The sequence below is a fragment of the Lolium rigidum genome, chromosome 6 (assembly GCF_022539505.1).
Source record: "Lolium rigidum isolate FL_2022 chromosome 6, APGP_CSIRO_Lrig_0.1, whole genome shotgun sequence".
In the NCBI taxonomy this organism is placed as follows: Eukaryota; Viridiplantae; Streptophyta; class Magnoliopsida; order Poales; family Poaceae; genus Lolium; species Lolium rigidum.
In genome coordinates this window covers 92,152,113-92,168,490 of record NC_061513.1, presented here as the reverse complement: position 1 = coordinate 92,168,490, position 16,378 = coordinate 92,152,113, and the positions used below count along the sequence as shown (strand labels likewise).

The 16,378-nt window shown below is 46.5% G+C and overlaps 2 protein-coding genes across 2 annotated transcripts; both read left to right on the top strand.

Annotated features, from left to right (window-relative positions):
- Positions 1 to 7,748: 7,748 nt before the first annotated feature.
- On the top strand, positions 7,749 to 11,403 carry LOC124661620 (ABSCISIC ACID-INSENSITIVE 5-like protein 2). Its single transcript, XM_047199496.1, has 3 exons — positions 7,749 to 8,907; positions 9,105 to 9,176; positions 11,060 to 11,403. The coding sequence occupies exons 1-3, from the start codon at positions 8,056 to 8,058 to the stop codon at positions 11,138 to 11,140; spliced, it is 1,005 nt and encodes a 334-aa protein (XP_047055452.1). The 5' UTR covers positions 7,749 to 8,055; the 3' UTR covers positions 11,141 to 11,403.
- Positions 11,404 to 13,905: 2,502 nt separating this feature from the next.
- LOC124666851 lies at positions 13,906 to 15,330 on the top strand. The gene is made up of 3 exons (XM_047204179.1): positions 13,906 to 14,222; positions 14,334 to 14,546; positions 14,683 to 15,330. Exons 1-3 carry the CDS (start codon positions 14,021 to 14,023, stop codon positions 15,069 to 15,071), a joined length of 804 nt encoding a protein of 267 aa, XP_047060135.1. The 5' UTR covers positions 13,906 to 14,020; the 3' UTR covers positions 15,072 to 15,330.
- The last annotated feature ends 1,048 nt before the right edge of the window (positions 15,331 to 16,378 follow it).

Below are 16,378 nucleotides of genomic sequence, written 5' to 3'. Positions count from 1 at the left end.
CGCTGCTAACCGGAATTATTTCCGGTGGAGTGTTTGCGGCAGGTGGGGGAGATGGATCCGCCTGAGGGGGCGATGGTTGGGGAGTTGGGTGGGAGACACTTGGTGGAACTGGAGTAGAGGGACCAACAGCCGGAGATTTCTTCATATATTTTGTGATGGGCTCTTGGCTGGTGGTCCGCGTAGCAGCGGTTTTCGGATTCCTGAAAACAAGTGAAAAGGTTTAGACAAGAAATAATTTCGCCAAGTTAAACTCGCATCATGCTCGGAAACTTACGGGGCGCCGGGAATGATGGGGCGTGTGCCTTGGCCGGCCGTCGAGAGCATCCTTATACGTGCACGCTCCGCTTTTCTTGAGTCTAGCGGAGGTGGTTTTACCGTCTTCGGTTTCTTGGCGGAGGCCTCGCCGCTAGCTCCGGCTTCAGAGCCGGAAGCCTTGGCGCGGGGACGCTTTGTAGGTCGAGGGCCGCCTTGCGAGGTGCCTGTTCCTCTTCCTCCTCGTCGTCATCCGGAACCTCCTCCGCCGTGTCTTCGGTGACGGGGACGCGGAGAATGGTGCGAAAGTCCTCCTCCGCCAAAGTGTTGAGCTGGAAGGAAGATGAATAAAAGTTAAGTTAAACATCCAAAAGCTTGTGAAGTTTGAAGCAGCGAAAAGGACGAAGCTTACCGGAGGACATTGGTCGTTTATGTACATGTCTTTGGTCAGTTCCGGGACCTGTTGGCCCCTTGGAATCTTCACCAACGTCTTAATCCTTCTCTTCAGAGAGTCGGCCGGAAGATCGTGGCGGGTAACCCGGAGAGGATCATCAGCCCCGGTATAAGCGCACATCAGGCGCGCGTTGTAGCGTAGAGGCTGGATTCTCCGAGAAAACCAGCTGAGTGTGAGCTGGGCTCCGGTTAGTCCGTCGTGGACTAGCCAGGAGATTCTCCGCGCAGCCTTCTCCGGAAGTGGGGTGCGGGCGGCGAAGGGACGAAGCTCCAGCTTGCAAGCTCTTCGGAGGTTCGTTGACAAGCTGGGGCAAGCCTTCATGAACTTTCGGAGCCGAGGCATTCTTCTCATAAAACCATCCGGCGTTCCGAGTACCGGACGGATTCGTGTGAGTCATGAGGAGGGTACATGCGACTAGGGCGGAGCATAAATGTCATGCTTCCGCAGTTCACCATAGTTTTCTCCTTGGTTTCTTTCTTCACCCGGAAAAAGAATTGCCACAACTTGACGTCTGGCCGGATCCCAAGATGTCCTTCGCAGAGAGTCACGAAGTTGGACAAAAGAAGGTATGAATTCGGGCATATGTTGTGAGGCTGGAGCCCGTAGGTGCTGAGGATGGAGAGGAAAAATTCCGAACAAGGAAGTGAATGTCCGCGTTCCACCCAAGCCTTAGTCATAACAACTTCTCCGAAGCCGGCTTAGGGACGACGGAATCACGTGTGAAGCTCCAATGCGAGGAGATCATTCCTTCGTTCTGGAGCTCTCTAAGCTCCACATCGGTGGTTTCGCAAAGCCACCATTGACCCCGTTCTCCTTCGCGGATCCGGGCCTTGGACGCCTTCTTGTTTTCCGCCTCCTGCACCTTTGCTGCCATTCGAGCTTGTCCCTCGAGTTCTTCTTGGAGCTCTTGGAGGGTAGGAATCCGGCTTGGAGCGGTCTTGGAAGATGCGGAAAAAGGTTGAGCTAGTCCGATGTCGGAAACATACGGTGGCGGGAATGATATGGGATCCGGGCATATGGGTTCTATCTGATTGGGATCCGGGCTACTCGAAGAGCTACCGAGTGCAAAGTGACGATTCGAGTGGCATGCTTCCGGCTGCACCCATACAAAGTGTTTGAGTACCGGATCACTAAGCCTATCCTCTACACTAGGTTGTCTTCTACAAGGCCGGCGTACTTACCGCTAATGGCGCGGTGGTTCGACGGAGCTCCGGCGGAGATGAGGTCGCCGAACTTGAGGAAAGCGGCCCGCGTGACCACGAATCGGCGGCGGAGCGAGTTTCTCGTTCAACCGTGAGAATCTTGGTGCGAGGGAACCTTGGTCCGGCGGCGCGCGAAGTTCACCGTGGCGAAGATCACCGGAGTCGAGATGCGGCGTGCGGCGCGGCGCGAGGAGGAAGACGATGTGGTGAGAGGGGTGAAAGAATGATTTTTTACCGAGCCACGGGGTATTTATAGGCCGCGCTCGGAGATTCGGGATCCGGATCCAACGGTGGAAACTGAACGGTCATGCCATTGGATGGATGACACGTGTTTAGGTCAAATGCGGTAAAACGACGTGGAGGTAATTTAACCATGCACTCCCGAAAATTCCGGCTGAAGATTTGCGTACGCGAAAATTTAGCGCGGGAAATAAGGAAGTTGTGCGCGGGAAATACGGAACTTCCGTTGTTGAGCATGATCTGAAAATGAAGGATTTCGAAGCCGTTTGAGTCTCTTAAGATTCCGGGTAAATAAGTTGGCTCTCATTCGAGCGGGGATAACCCGGAGATGTTCTTTTAAATGTCGATGGATGAAGTCCCGCGGGGTGGGAACATTTTCCGGCTATAAGTTGGAAAAAAAGAAGAAAATGCAAAGTTGGAGCTCTTCAAGTTTCTCCGCGTTACCAACGTTTGCCGGAGATTGTAATGAACCGACAAGGCGGAAGCTGCGAGTGAAACTCGGAGAACTCGAGGGGCTACTGTTGTGGGTATACTTCATAGGTGTACCATCGACGGTGCCTAGATCCGGCAAGCCGGGTGGCCCACGAGACGGTGGTGAGGCATGTGGCCCATCGGGCGGCCCGGTTCTCGTTGATCATGAAGGAAGAAGTCCAGCCCGGGATCGGCGAGGCCGGATCCGCTACCGACATAGGAGTAACCCGGATCCATGGAGGCCCATGAGGAACCCGGATCCGGGACGACGTGTATGGAAGGCGGATCCGTGACGTGCACGGCAAGATATTGTACCGTAGTTAGGCTATACGCTAATCCGGCTAGGACTCTCCATGTAAACCCTAGATCCGTGCGCCTTTATAAGCCGGATCCCGGGAGCCCTAGAGGCACAACCACAACTCATTGTAACAACGCGAAAGCGCCCGGATAATTCCGGACAAGCGACGGTAGGCCCTGTCATCGTGCAGGTGTTCCGAAGCTGGGTAACTCGCGTACCACCGTCCCGTGTGCACTCCGCCCTATGGCCCCTACTTCTTCTCCCCCTCGTGAGGATCCCTCCTCCGAGGTACCGTCGATTAGGCAACGACAAGGACCTTGGACCTACGCTCAACGATGTAGTAAGGTCTCTAAAACTAGAGTTTGGACAACCGATAACGACATTACGGTGGCTATGTGGTGATGTGTGCGATAAGAATAGGTATACCCACCTCCTCACCCACCTTAACGGTGGCGATCTTCCTAGTGGCACCAAGGAGGGCCATCTGGTCGCTTCTCCCATGGAGTGGTGGATCTCATTCAGTCTATATGTGTTACAGGTTTTATGTCAGAAAATTAGATCAATTCAAGGGTTCAACGTCATTAGTTGCACGTGCACGAAGACTTCTTGATTATCATCAACAATGTCGTGGCGACTCTGGTAGGGGAATGACGACATCAACATGTCGACAACTTGCTCTGGCGGTGATTGTGGTTGCTAGGTGGTCAAATGACCTCGATGAAATTCTATTATGTTTGGCGTATTTTATAATTTCTATAAACTTTTATAATAAACCCAAATTATAATTTTTAAAGGAAAAATGAGAACAAATCATGATTGTGGGACAATACCTAGCACATGAGGCCACACTGAAAGCCAAAAATGGCTACTAGTGACCCGGACTAGCCCTCCCCTTGTCTAACACATCCGCCAACCGGGCTTGTGCCAGCCATGAAGGTGACAACGCTTTCACGTGGACACTCTTAGGCATACCCAACCATACCCTATGGAGGGATCTATCCATGATCCACCATTGTTGTGATCGGGGACGAGCGGTGGGGTGGATTGTTGATCCACTTCTCCAAGGAGGAGGGCATCACCGCATGTCAACACACTTAAATCCATATGCCCTCATTGAACACATGGTTTTGTGAGTGAAGGGGAAGGTTAAGCCAATACGGGCGAGCCAAGACTTTGCGGCACCCTCGAGAATTATTTTTATTAGATTCATTGTATAATTTTGTTATGTGCTACATATTTTTTGTATTTACATTTTAAGAGTAAAGCTATACCCGTAATTAATTTAGGGCACATAAAATGGGGTGACATCAGCCTTCTATTAGAGCTGCCATATATGATATTTGCTAAGTTAGAGGAGAGAGAATAAATGAAGAGAAGGTTGTCTTCTTTAGCTAAGGGATGATCCCTTAGAAAATAAGAGAAGACAAGTTTCTCCATTGTACCATATGCCTCCCTTAGAAATATTATTTCCTACTAAAATTTAATTAATTATTATTAATTGCAAGGAATGACAACACGAGATAGTGCATTGTACATATTATACTCATGGCCTTCTATATATAATATGGACGGCTAAGAGAAGGCGTGTCTTCTCCATCATTGTACATGACCTTACAACGAAGGAAGTATGACTATGTGTACAACAAAGTCGATTTTGATAAAAATGACCTATATATGAAAGATCTCACAAAATAACCTATCTAAAAGAGCATGCTCTATCTCTACAGTTTTGTGTGTTTGTTAACAAAACGCGAATATAATTTTACCATATGTGCTCAAGTGTGTAGTAATCAATTTTAAAGCTATGCATGATGACCCACCTAATTCCTAGGTACATTGTTTGGTTTTACTGGATGATTGATCACTGGTGTTGGTGGAAGAGAGCATGTTGAGGAGATGTGTAAAAGAGAAGACAAAATAAAATGATTCCTGCATAAAACAGTAGGTCAGATCATCAGGCACCCTTATCCCAGGAAGACCCGGGAGCGGCCACGTATGCGAGTTTGGACCAGGGCGGATGGAAATTACATCTGGCCCCCAGACCATCGTTTCATCCGATCCGGACACTGGGGGTTGGCTAGCTCCCAGATGGTAGGGCGGAAGAAAACTTCACCTGACCCCCGGAAAGTTCCCAATATTCGGGGGACGGGTGGAACATCCTCCCATGCTGCCTTCATCGCCCCGCCCGGATCATCCGGGGGAGGGGGTCATCCTCCCCTCGATCCTGCAACGGCTCCAAGGCCCGTACGGGCTATAAATTAAAGGGGGACCCTTCTTCCTCCTCAAATGAGACCTACCCAAGATGAAGAACACTGTCTCTCCTCCATAGTTCTTGAGCTTCAATCGTGTGGATCTCCCTCCCTAGCCAAACCGAATCCCCCCAAAATTTGGAAATCGAAGGAGTAGGGCTAGATCTACCTATCTACCAAAGAAATTTCGTGATCCCCATAATTTTCCTTATGGAGTTGGAAACCCTAGATCTCCTTTGTGGGGGTCCATGTTGTTGAGAGCATCTCGCGGCTCTATCTTATTGTGACTAGTTCGTGATGTTGCTGGGAACCTCTGTCCTTTGTGGAGTGTGCCCCAATCTTGTGTGAAGGTTGGCCTCCTCGACCGTCCTTGCTTAGTGGAGAAGGTGACTACGCCTTTGTGGTGTGCTCACGAGGAAAAAGGTGACGCCTTAGCGGCGGTTTTCACCTTTGTGGTACCACACCTAGTCAATGTAGATGTACTTCCTATTGTGGAAGAAACTAAGGAAACATAGCATGCCTCATATTCCCGGTCGTACCGCTTTGTTTTACCCTTACTTTATTAATTGTGTTTCCATTTCCCTTGTTTGCATTGCATATAGGAGCATCCATTTCACAAGCACTCACTTTTACTTTTCCGCTTCCACTATAAAAGTCAAAAAAGATAAATTTTGTGTACCTCCTATTCAACCCCCCTCTTGGTCTCTACTTCACCCCTTTCACTATCCTCGAAAAGATATCACGCAATAACCTTTTTGTTTGGCTCCGCACGAGACGGAGCCATGCTCCATACCATAACGTCGCACAGGACAATGTCGTGGTCAATGGCGCTATGCACTGTTTGATGTGGAGGTCATCGCTAGGAGAGAGGCCCACTTCCCTGTGAGCTTGGCTGAGAGAGGCCCACTTCGTGTGAGCTTGGCTCTGTTGACCGTGACTCCATGTTATGTAGCTTGGCTCCACCCACAATGGAGCCAAGGTCCTTAGCCATTTTCCAACCGCAACAGAATGCTCCGAAAATGTTCTCTTATACACACCAGGTGGCGATCGACGCCGCCATGCTAGCATGAAGTGGGAGGCACCAAAGATACCGACGTGGAGGAACTTAAGGTGAAGAAGTATAAGATCAAACCTAAAAGGAAGCGGATCGAAGAGAAAGACGGGTAGGAGAGGCATATCTACCAAAGTGAGGATGAAGGATGCATAGATGGGCTTGAAGAAGCTCGTGGAAAAGTACCATTTGAGAAAAAAAAAGATAGTAGAAGACTCTAAGAAAGCAAAAGAGTAAGAACTAGAGATAGAAGGCTCGTCTTGCAAGGGAGGAGGAAGTGGCAGATGATGTGAGGAAGCGGAAGGGAAAGTACGGGCATTGTACTTAGTAGAAACCTTATGGCAGAACCCTATCTATTTTTGTGGACGGGCTCGACTACAACTATTTCGTGAACTTTGATGTTGTAAACCTTATGGATCAACCCAATCTAATTCATGAACTTTCTTGCACTTTTATGTTGTAAAACGTTGTGCTCAAACCTATCTCTCTTGGTAAACCCTATTTATGTGAACTATGTTTGATAATTTCGATATATTCTAATTTACAAAAAAATTGTAATTGCATAGTCCAGTGAACTATATTTGCCATGTGTATTTTGAACATCATGTACATGTAGTGGTATGGCTCCGTTCTAGATGTAACCAAGCGGCACCATTCGGGACAACATCGTGCATGGCACCGTCCTCACTTGAGAGCATGTATTCAAAGCATTCTGTCGCGGCTGGAAAATGGCTAAGGACCACGGGTGGAGCCAAGCTACATAGCACACGACGCCGCGGTCAATGGAGCCAAGCTCACGCGAAGTGGGCCCCGCTTCTAGCGAGGACCGCATAGTGCATAGCGCCATTAAGCACGGCGTTGTGCGGCCAGAGCATCGTCTAGGATGATGCTTTCCTATGGAGACGGAGACAAACAAAAAGATAATCTTATAAAATCTTTCTCAGGAACAAGTTATTTTATGAGATCTTTCTGGATATATGAAAATTTTATTCGACTCCAAGATAGGCGAGGAAGGAATAGGTCATAAATGCTTGGAAGAAAAATCATAAGTTGGGACGGCGCTGTCCTATGGAGACAGAGACAAACAAAAAGATAATTTTGTAAAATCTTTCTCGAGAACAAGTTATTTTATGAGATCTCTTCGGATATATGTCAATTTTGTTCGAATCGACTCCAAAAGAGGTGAAGGAGGAATATGTCATAAATGCTTCGAAGAAAAATCATAAATTGAGACGACGCTGTTCGTCAGAGACGGAGACAAACAAAAAGATAATTGGTAAAATCTTTATCAGAAACAAGTTATTTTATAAGATCTTTCTGGATATAGGAATCGACTCCAAGAGAGATGAAGAAGGAATAGGTCATAAATGCTTCAAAGAAAAATCATAAATTGTACTCCTTCGTGCTGTATTTCTGTGCGGCCTCCACCCGTCCACCGTCCCGTGGCATTTTTTCCTCTTCCTCTCTGAGTGACCTACCAACCCGCCCCAGCGCGGCTCGAAATCTCTCCTGCCGCCTTGCCGTAGCTTAGCGTCACCGCCGTCGCCCCAATCCCGCGCCCAAACCCCTCCGCCTCTCACGCGGGCCGCCGCCATCGCCGTTCCCGTTCTTCCTCATCCCGGCATCGTGTCCCTGCTGTCCCCGCCCCGTCCTCAATCCTTCGCCATTTGGGGTTTTGAGGTATGGGCTTGTATCCATCCATTGATTAGTTAAGCCCCGCTGAGCTCCACAATTCCTTGTTCCGCCGGTGCACACCCGGCGCACCATCTAGATCCGCCCCTGGAATCCAAAGGTTTCGGCTTGGCAGAAATCGAGCACAAATAGGCCTTTGCCTGCTCATGGGGAGTCGGAAACTGCCATCGCGGTCCGGGCGCGGCGGCGGCGGTGCTGGCGCCGGCGCCGGCGCCTCGCAGCGCGGGGAGGTGCAGAACCTGGCGAGGCAAGGGTCTCTGTATAGCCTCACCCTCGATGAGGTGCAGAACCATTTGGGGGAACCCTTGCAGAGTATGAACCTCGATGAGCTGCTTAGGAGTGTCTTTCCTGATGACATGGAGCCTGACGGCGCAACTACCAGCCAGTATGAGCCGAGTTCAAGCCTCTTGCGCCAGGGTAGCATCACGATGCCAAACGGGCTCAGCAAGAAGACAGTGGATGAGGTGTGGCGGGGCATCCAGGATGAACCCAAAAGGAGTGTCCCGGAGGGTGGTCGGCGCAAGCGGGAGAGGCAGCCGACACTTGGGGAGATGACACTTGAGGATTTCTTGGTCAAAGCAGGGGTCTTCACTGAAGGTTGTCTCAAGAACTCGAACGATGTTGGCAATGTGGGTCTGGTGGGGACAGGTGCCACAGCAGCTGGAGCCACCGGTTTGACATCCGGGGCACAGTGGTTAGATCGATATCAGCAGCAGCTTGCAGCAGCCGAGACTCATCAGCATGTGCAGCAAATTGTGCCTGGTGCTTATATGCCCATGCAGTTAGTCCCCCAGCCACTGAATGTTGTTGGGCCTGGTGCTATTCCGGAGTCTGCTTACTCTGATGGATCACCAATGGTCAGTCCAATTTCTGATTCCCAGACACCTGGGAGAAAGCGTGGTGTACCAGGAGATGGCCCAAATAAGTTTGTGGAGAGAAGGCAGAAGAGGATGATCAAGAATAGGGAGTCGGCTGCCCGTTCAAGGGCTAGGAAGCAGGTTGTGATATATATTTGATCTGTTTTCTTAAAAATTCCTTTATCAGCAATGCTAGAACTACAAATCATGTTTCATGAAGGGTTATCAATGCTATGTGCTTCAGTTTGTTGATTTTAAAAGTGGGACAACATGATGACTTGCTTAGTTTCAATGTTGTTTTTTTAGTTTATGTATTACTTACATCATATTTGCAACAGGCCTACACTAATGAACTCGAAAACAAGGTATCCCGTTTAGAAGAGGAGAATGAGAGGCTAAAGAGGCAAAAGGTACTCCCTTTTTTTCTAATACTATTTATTGAAATGCCATATTTTTCCCTAGATAAAATTGTTGTTTTATTCTTGGTATGTTAACCATTCAAATTTTGCCCTGCTATGTCCAATTTCTATTTCAAAATAGAAGTTGGATTACCTGATAGGGAATCAATGTGATTGCTCATACTCCCAACTGTTCTCAAATTTGTAGTTTGTACTGTTAAGCTACTTTAAAGACCTGTATATATCAAACATTACTATCCCCTCCTAGTTTATGATTATCACATCCGATAATCATAAATATTTGCTTCCACTTCTGGGGCTCTGCCATTATTGGTGGGTTGGGAACTAAAGTACGGTGTACCATGTACAGTTTGGCCTGTTGGTTTATATAGTTATTAGGTTAATGGCTTCAAATAACTGTTGGAGTAAATGCAAATAGACAGATAACAAAGGCTCTAATTCGTATTTGTTCTTACAATTCTACAACTACTTGTGGATATTAGGGGGTTATGTTACATTTATTCTAATCAACGCTTCTGATTTGCTCCCTGCATTAGAAATGTTACACCAAAGTTCTTTGGTGTAGTTCTGATGATAGTCTACTTTCGGTTATAAGTTGCAATAAAGAGGTAGGAACTAGGAACTGTCTGCTGCAGATTTTCTAAGAAGTGTTAAACAAAGCTGTATTACGAGGAAAGACTAGTTTCTCTCCTTATCGCCAACTTATCGAAAAAATGATATTGCTACCTTATCTTGTCATTCAATTTCGTTTACTGTAATTGAGAGATGTGTCATACTACTTCTGTCCAAAAGTAAGTGTCACACTTTTGTCTAGATGCAGATGTATCTAGACGCATTTTAGTTATAGGTACATCCTTATCTAGAAAACTTTGAGACACTTGTTTTTAGAGAGTACATCGAATCTTTCCACTTATTTGGAAGTGTAGTTTTGATTGCTGCACTATTTTATGGGATCAGCTACCAGTTGCAGGACTGTCATTCCTACCTTGATATGTTACTGTTAGTGAGTGATATGCAATTGTAATTGATCTCTGCTAGCTGCATCTTCCTGATGGACACGTGGTACTTATAGTGTTTACAACTAATTGTTTGTTTTAAGAGTTCATTTACAATTTGTATAATCAGGGGTAATATCAACTGAGTTGCTTGATAATGCTACCTGATTACGGTTGCTAAGCTTTTGTGTTCGGTTCTGGTCCTAACCTAGATGGACAAGTCAAATATAACTTTGGAGAGATCTTTGCTGAGTTGGCTGTATTTTGGAATGTTCTATTTAATCTTATCAACCCTAGGATATTAATTAGTTAAATAAATAACTCATCATAAGATTAACAGGGATCTGTCAGATTCAAACATGTTTCTAGAAATATTTTCATTTCTAATTAGCAAGGATGCATCAGATTGAATTTCTAGAAATATTTCATTTTTCTGGCATTGCAAATTTATTATCCATTTTTCATCTTCTGTGTGGCCAAAAAATGGTATCACTCCGTTCCGAATTACAAATGTTCTAGCTTTTTCTGAATCGTATGTATCTAGATTCTAGACGCATTGTCTGTTCACTCATTTTAGTCCATATGTAGTCCACATTGAAATATCCAAACCATCTTATAATTCGGAATGGAGGGAGTACTTGGCAGTGCTGCACCTCTGATGCAAAGGTTGTGTGACTTGTGTGTCTTGTGGTTAATTTACCTGTCTCTCAGCAAGTTGTGTATGCTTATTCTAATATGATCCTGCTACCAGGCAAACGCTATCCAGCTTCCTACAGTTTGTGAATCTTCTTTTGTCGTCTACTCTGATGGATTTAGTGTTGCGACCTTTTGCAAATCCTCCATACATTACACTGACTACTTCACCTTTTTCTGTTTCAGGCGTTGAACATGATGCTTTGCGCTGTGCCTCTGCCGGAACCCAAGTATCAACTCAGGAGAACGACCTCAGCGGCTTTCTGAATCGGCCCGCATTAGTTTATTTTGTAGGTGTCTCGTGTAAGTTTTGCCTCTTCATTCAGGAGCAGGAGCATTAGCTAGCTTGGGAGTTCTTATTTTCTTCTGTATCCCTGCTCTGTGATTTGTGCCGTGTAGGATCCTAGCATGTGTTTGTGTTAGCACCTAGCACTTTTATCTATTTGCTGAGGCCCTGCCACTAGTCTAGTATGTAAGTCTGCCGGACAGATTCAAGTTCCCGGAGCTATCTATACATGGTGACTTGTCTTGGGCTTCTCTTTCATGTAACTGTTAAGCAGTATGCAATTTACATTCAGCCAATGTCGAAAAAATCCTCGTGTTATTAACGCCTCTGTAGGATCCCATTCAGTCTCTTAACATTGTTCTGCTTCCTTATTTGATGATCTGTTTATTCAACGTCATATATCTTTTCATGAATAGTTTTGCTAAATATGTTAGGGCGACAAAGGAAACCGTTTCACATGTATGACTGCATTCCCATCTATATCATGTTACACTTGTAAGTGAAACTTGCTTATCCTGGATGCTGCTGTGTCGTTCATCAGATGCTGCTTCCCTCCATCACTCCATCTGGTAATATAACTATATGAGATGTTATCACAACCAATTGCAACATTTATTTGTTGTAATAACATATATTGCTGCAACATTATCTAGTGGTGAAACATGTGCTTGCTACTCCCGTTGCTCTAGTCTGCGCTGTGTTTCCACGGGCACCAAGCTGACTGTTTGGTTTGAGGTGTGTGTATGGGTTCAGAGTTCAGACTCCTGCGAGTGAAACAAGAATAGCGCGACGCCGTAGATCTTCGATCCAACGGGTAGGCTTTCTCTTGGCAGGCTGCACGGCCTCCTCTTTGGCGCCAGAAGTCCAGAACAGCTGCTCGCCGCGCCGCTTGAGCGCGCGCAAATAAGCGAATGAATTTGGATAGCGCGCGCAGGGCCGCCTGATTTCTCCATTCAACCCCCCAAACTACCGAATTCGTTGTCCTGGCCGAAGAAACCTCCAGTCCCCCACACCGCAGTCCGCAGTCCACAGTCCACGACGACATGGCCCGCCGCCGCCGACCCGCCTCAACGCCGCCGCCGCTAGAAGTGGAAGGCGACGGTCTCCTCCGCCACACGCATCCTCCTTCGAGGGGAGCAGCTGGTAAGACGCCTGTAACTCTATCATTGAGGATTGCGGGATTTGCCAGTTCGCAAAAAAAAAAAAAGGGATTTGCCACGCGGGATCGGGTTAGCCTACCTGATCTGTGGATTCCCCGTAGCAATCTCCGTGGTTGAGCCTGACCATGGTTTGACCTGTTAGCTTGTGACTTTTTGTTGTTGTTGTTACTCCATTTCCTATCTATATCGCCCTGACATGATAGCGCCGACCGGATTGGGGAGATTTGGAGTCATTGATATGTTCTCCCCGCCACGCAGGAATTGCAGATGACGGGATCCTGGAGAACGTGTGGGCTCATGGTGAAAAACTTGGTGCTGGCTTCAGATGCAAGTACTGTTCAACGGCCAGGAAAGGTGGGGGCGCGACCAGGCTAAGGCAGCACCTTGCAGGGAGGCGTGGCCACGTCGCTGCTTGCACCCAAGTGCCGCCACAAGTTAGGAAAGCTATGGTGATTTCCCTGCGAAATCTGAAGCAAAGGAAGAATGCGACGAAAGATTATCGAGCGAGGATGGAGGAAGCAGTTCTGCGTAACGTGGCGTGCCATGATGTCGACAATGACAGAGAATCACATCAAATCCCAGTCAAAATGGAGGAACAAGTATCACTGGAGGAGTTCCCGTGTTCGCAGAGAGTGAAGAGGTGTGGCATGTTCGAACACGGTGATGACAGTGGCAGCGAAAGCACTGCAGGTGCTAGTGCTAGTGATGCAGGTAGCTGTGTTGGTGGAAGGGGAGTGTTACCACAAAAGAAGTTTGGTAAGTCAGGGATTAGGCGTCTAGGAAGGGACGCACGTCATGTGCCTAGGCAAGTGCCAAGACAAACTCTGATCGATAGGATAGACAACAAGGAGACCAGATCAAAACTTGGCAAAGCTTGGGCAAAAATGTTTCATGCCAATGGTATTCCTGGAAGGAAGGCAGACTGCCCATACTTCCGCAGTGCCATGAAGCTAACACAGCAGCTAGGTCCTGGCATGTTCATTCCTTCAGGTGAAGAAATCGATGGCATATATCTGGATGCCATTGAGAAAGAACTGAAGGAAGATTTGTGTCAATTTAAGAAAGAATGGGAAGCCTATGGTGTTACCATAGTGTGTGATTCGTGGACAGGGCCTACAATGACAAGCACTGTAAACTTCTATCTAAGCTGTAACAGTCGGATGTTCTTCCACAAGTCTGTGGATGCAACAGGGAAAATAGAAAATGCAGGTTTCCTGTATGGCGAGATTAAACAGGTTATTCAGGATGTAGGTGTCCAGAATGTTGTTCAAGTTGTGACGGACAGTGGTGACAGTTATAAGAAGGCTTGTCTCAAACTGATAGCCGAGTATAACCAGATCGTTTGGCAACCATGTGCAGCTGACACTGTTAATCTAATGTTGGAAGACATAGCTAAATTCCCTGAAGTTGCTCGAGTCATGGACAGCGCTGAGCAAATATACAAGTTTTTCTACAGTCTTGACACTTTGCTTGCTGAAATGAAGGCAAAAGTTTGTGGGGAGCTAGTTCCACCAAATGCTACTAGGTTTGGAGCCATCTTTGTCTTCATACAGAGTTTTTGGGACAGGAAAGACAAATTCAGTAAATGGATGCTGTCCAAAGAATGGAAGAGGAGTACTTGGAGTAAAAAACCTGAAGGAAAGCATGCATATGGTTGTCTTACAAGCGGACCATGGTGGGACAAAGTCAAATGGGTAATCAATGCCTTGGAGCCAATTTACTGTTTACTTTGCTATGCTGATCAACAAAAGGGTAGTTCAATATCTGGATTTATGTCAAGGTCAATTTCTGTCCTCCATGAATTACAAGAACGGCTTGGAAGTGGCTCTTCAGATTTTAACAGAATCATGGATGTGGTTAATACTACTGACCATGCTGAAAAGCGACAATTTCATGATTGCCGGTGAGCGATTCTAGATTCACTTATTAATAGTTTAACACAAAGATTTTTTTCTCCTTGTGTCTGCACTAATTAATTATGCCACCCATCTTTCTGTGTTTATTGTTTATTTAGCTGGAGCGCTGAATCCTGAAGGCCATTACAGCTACAAACACAGTTTATGCCGGGAACCAAAATATGCGCATGAATTAACTTTGGCAATATCAAAGCTTGCAGACTCGACTGAAAATGCAGTGGATGCTCTTTGTCAACTTCATCGGTTCATTTCATACCGAGGGATATTTGAGTCCACAGAGGCACGGGATGCTGCAAGCCATATGACTCCAGGTCAGTCTATAGTCTATACTGCTCTATATTACACTGTTTACTAAAACACCTTGATGCATCCTATAGGGCATGGGCTGCGAGCAGCTGCAGGTATATGGTTAATTGGTTATTTAATTGCGTAAATGAATGTGTGCAGCTGCATGGTGGATGGCTTTTGGAAGACAGTATCCTGCAATACAAAAGTTTGCTTTGCGGATTGTGTCACAGTGCTCATCGTCAAGCGGATGCGAGCGCAACTCGAGCACATTTGATTTGTTACAGATGCAACAGAGAAATCATCTTGGGCATGCCAAGCTCTGTAAATTAGAATATGTCCATTACAATTTGAGGTTACGTCTGCGTCATTCTGAAGGTGAAAAGGAGAATGACATGAGTACAGTTATGCACATGATGGATGACACGTTGTTTCCGACAGGGAACCCACTCATGGATTGGTTGGATGCATCTATCTGTGAATCTGAATTCGCGATGGGTGAACAAGGAGCTCCTCCAATGCTTCCCGAAGCCGTGGATGCAGATCACTAGGAAGCAAACATAAGAGCAGAAAATCTGAACAGGGGTTCTTAGAAAAAAAAATCAAGGCCTGTTAGTGTAGGTATTTTCCCTCGATTCTGTAGGAAAGGTTAGCTGTGCTGCATTTTGTAAGTGTGAATATGGGGAGGTTAACTACTTGATGCATGAGCAAACGACTCATGTCCATTAACTGTCAGTACTTTTGTGAGTTGTATGAGGGTTAGTTTAGTTCTTCTGCCTCATTAAATGTGCTACTGAGTCCTTTTGAACACGCTCTAGTAATGGTTAATCTGTGATGATGTAACTTTTGCTGATTTTCTTCACTTTGAAGTAAGGAGCTGCTTTATTTGAAACTAAATATATCACTGGGTATTGATCATGACATTTCTATTTTGCTGTTCTTGTTGGTGATGAAACTAAGTAAACCAAGTCAGTGATAAGCTTATGAAATTCATTTTCTTGCCTGTCCGAATCCAGTTTTCAGGAAACTGAAACGGGCTTAGCGGCAAGATCTGGAGCAAACACAAGATCTCTCACTTTTTGCTCCAGACGCCATTGTATATTAGAGTTCTCAAGCATGGACTATCTAGTCTCCTGATTTCATGTGCTTCTTTGATTGGTTAGAATGTAAAAGGACACCATATTTTTCATATGAATTTTGTTGTTGCAAACAGTTCACTCAGTCAAGGTACCAGCAAGCGATCACAAACGGTTTCGGAGTTCCTGTATGATTATGTTGTAAATTTTATGTTGCAATGAACTCTGAAAAGCCAGTCAGGTTTTGGGTAAAATTGCACTATGGAAGCAAGGTCTTTGTTGTACAGTACCAAATACCATCAGATGTTCGCTTTACTTTTAATTCCATAATATATTTTTCTCTGAGCAGAAAGGGTTGGCCTCAGCTCCCTCGTCTGTCGTCACGCCGTCCTCTCCAGTCTCCACCCAAGCAGCCGCATTCGCGCCGCATCAGCCTATCTGTCCCAGAGCGCCGCCGCCCTGATTTGCCTCGCCGGATCTTCGTTCGCTGCTGCCGAAATCGAATATCGGGAGTCACTAGGAAATCGATTTCTTCTTTTCTCCACGAACCCGTTCCTTCCTCAATCTTTGAGTTGTAGTCAGAAGCGGAGACAGGCTCTACGCGTCTTTCCAGGGGGTCGCCGGCCGAAGCCTTCAGATTCAGAGCAGACCAGACACTCGCCGGCCATCAGAAAAGCTCTCCGGCGACGGCTGTTCCCTTCTCCGGCGTCGGGGTTCATCGCTGATCATCTCGGGCTTTGACTGATTTATACTATGATGAGAGTGAGTTCCCTGTCCCCGCC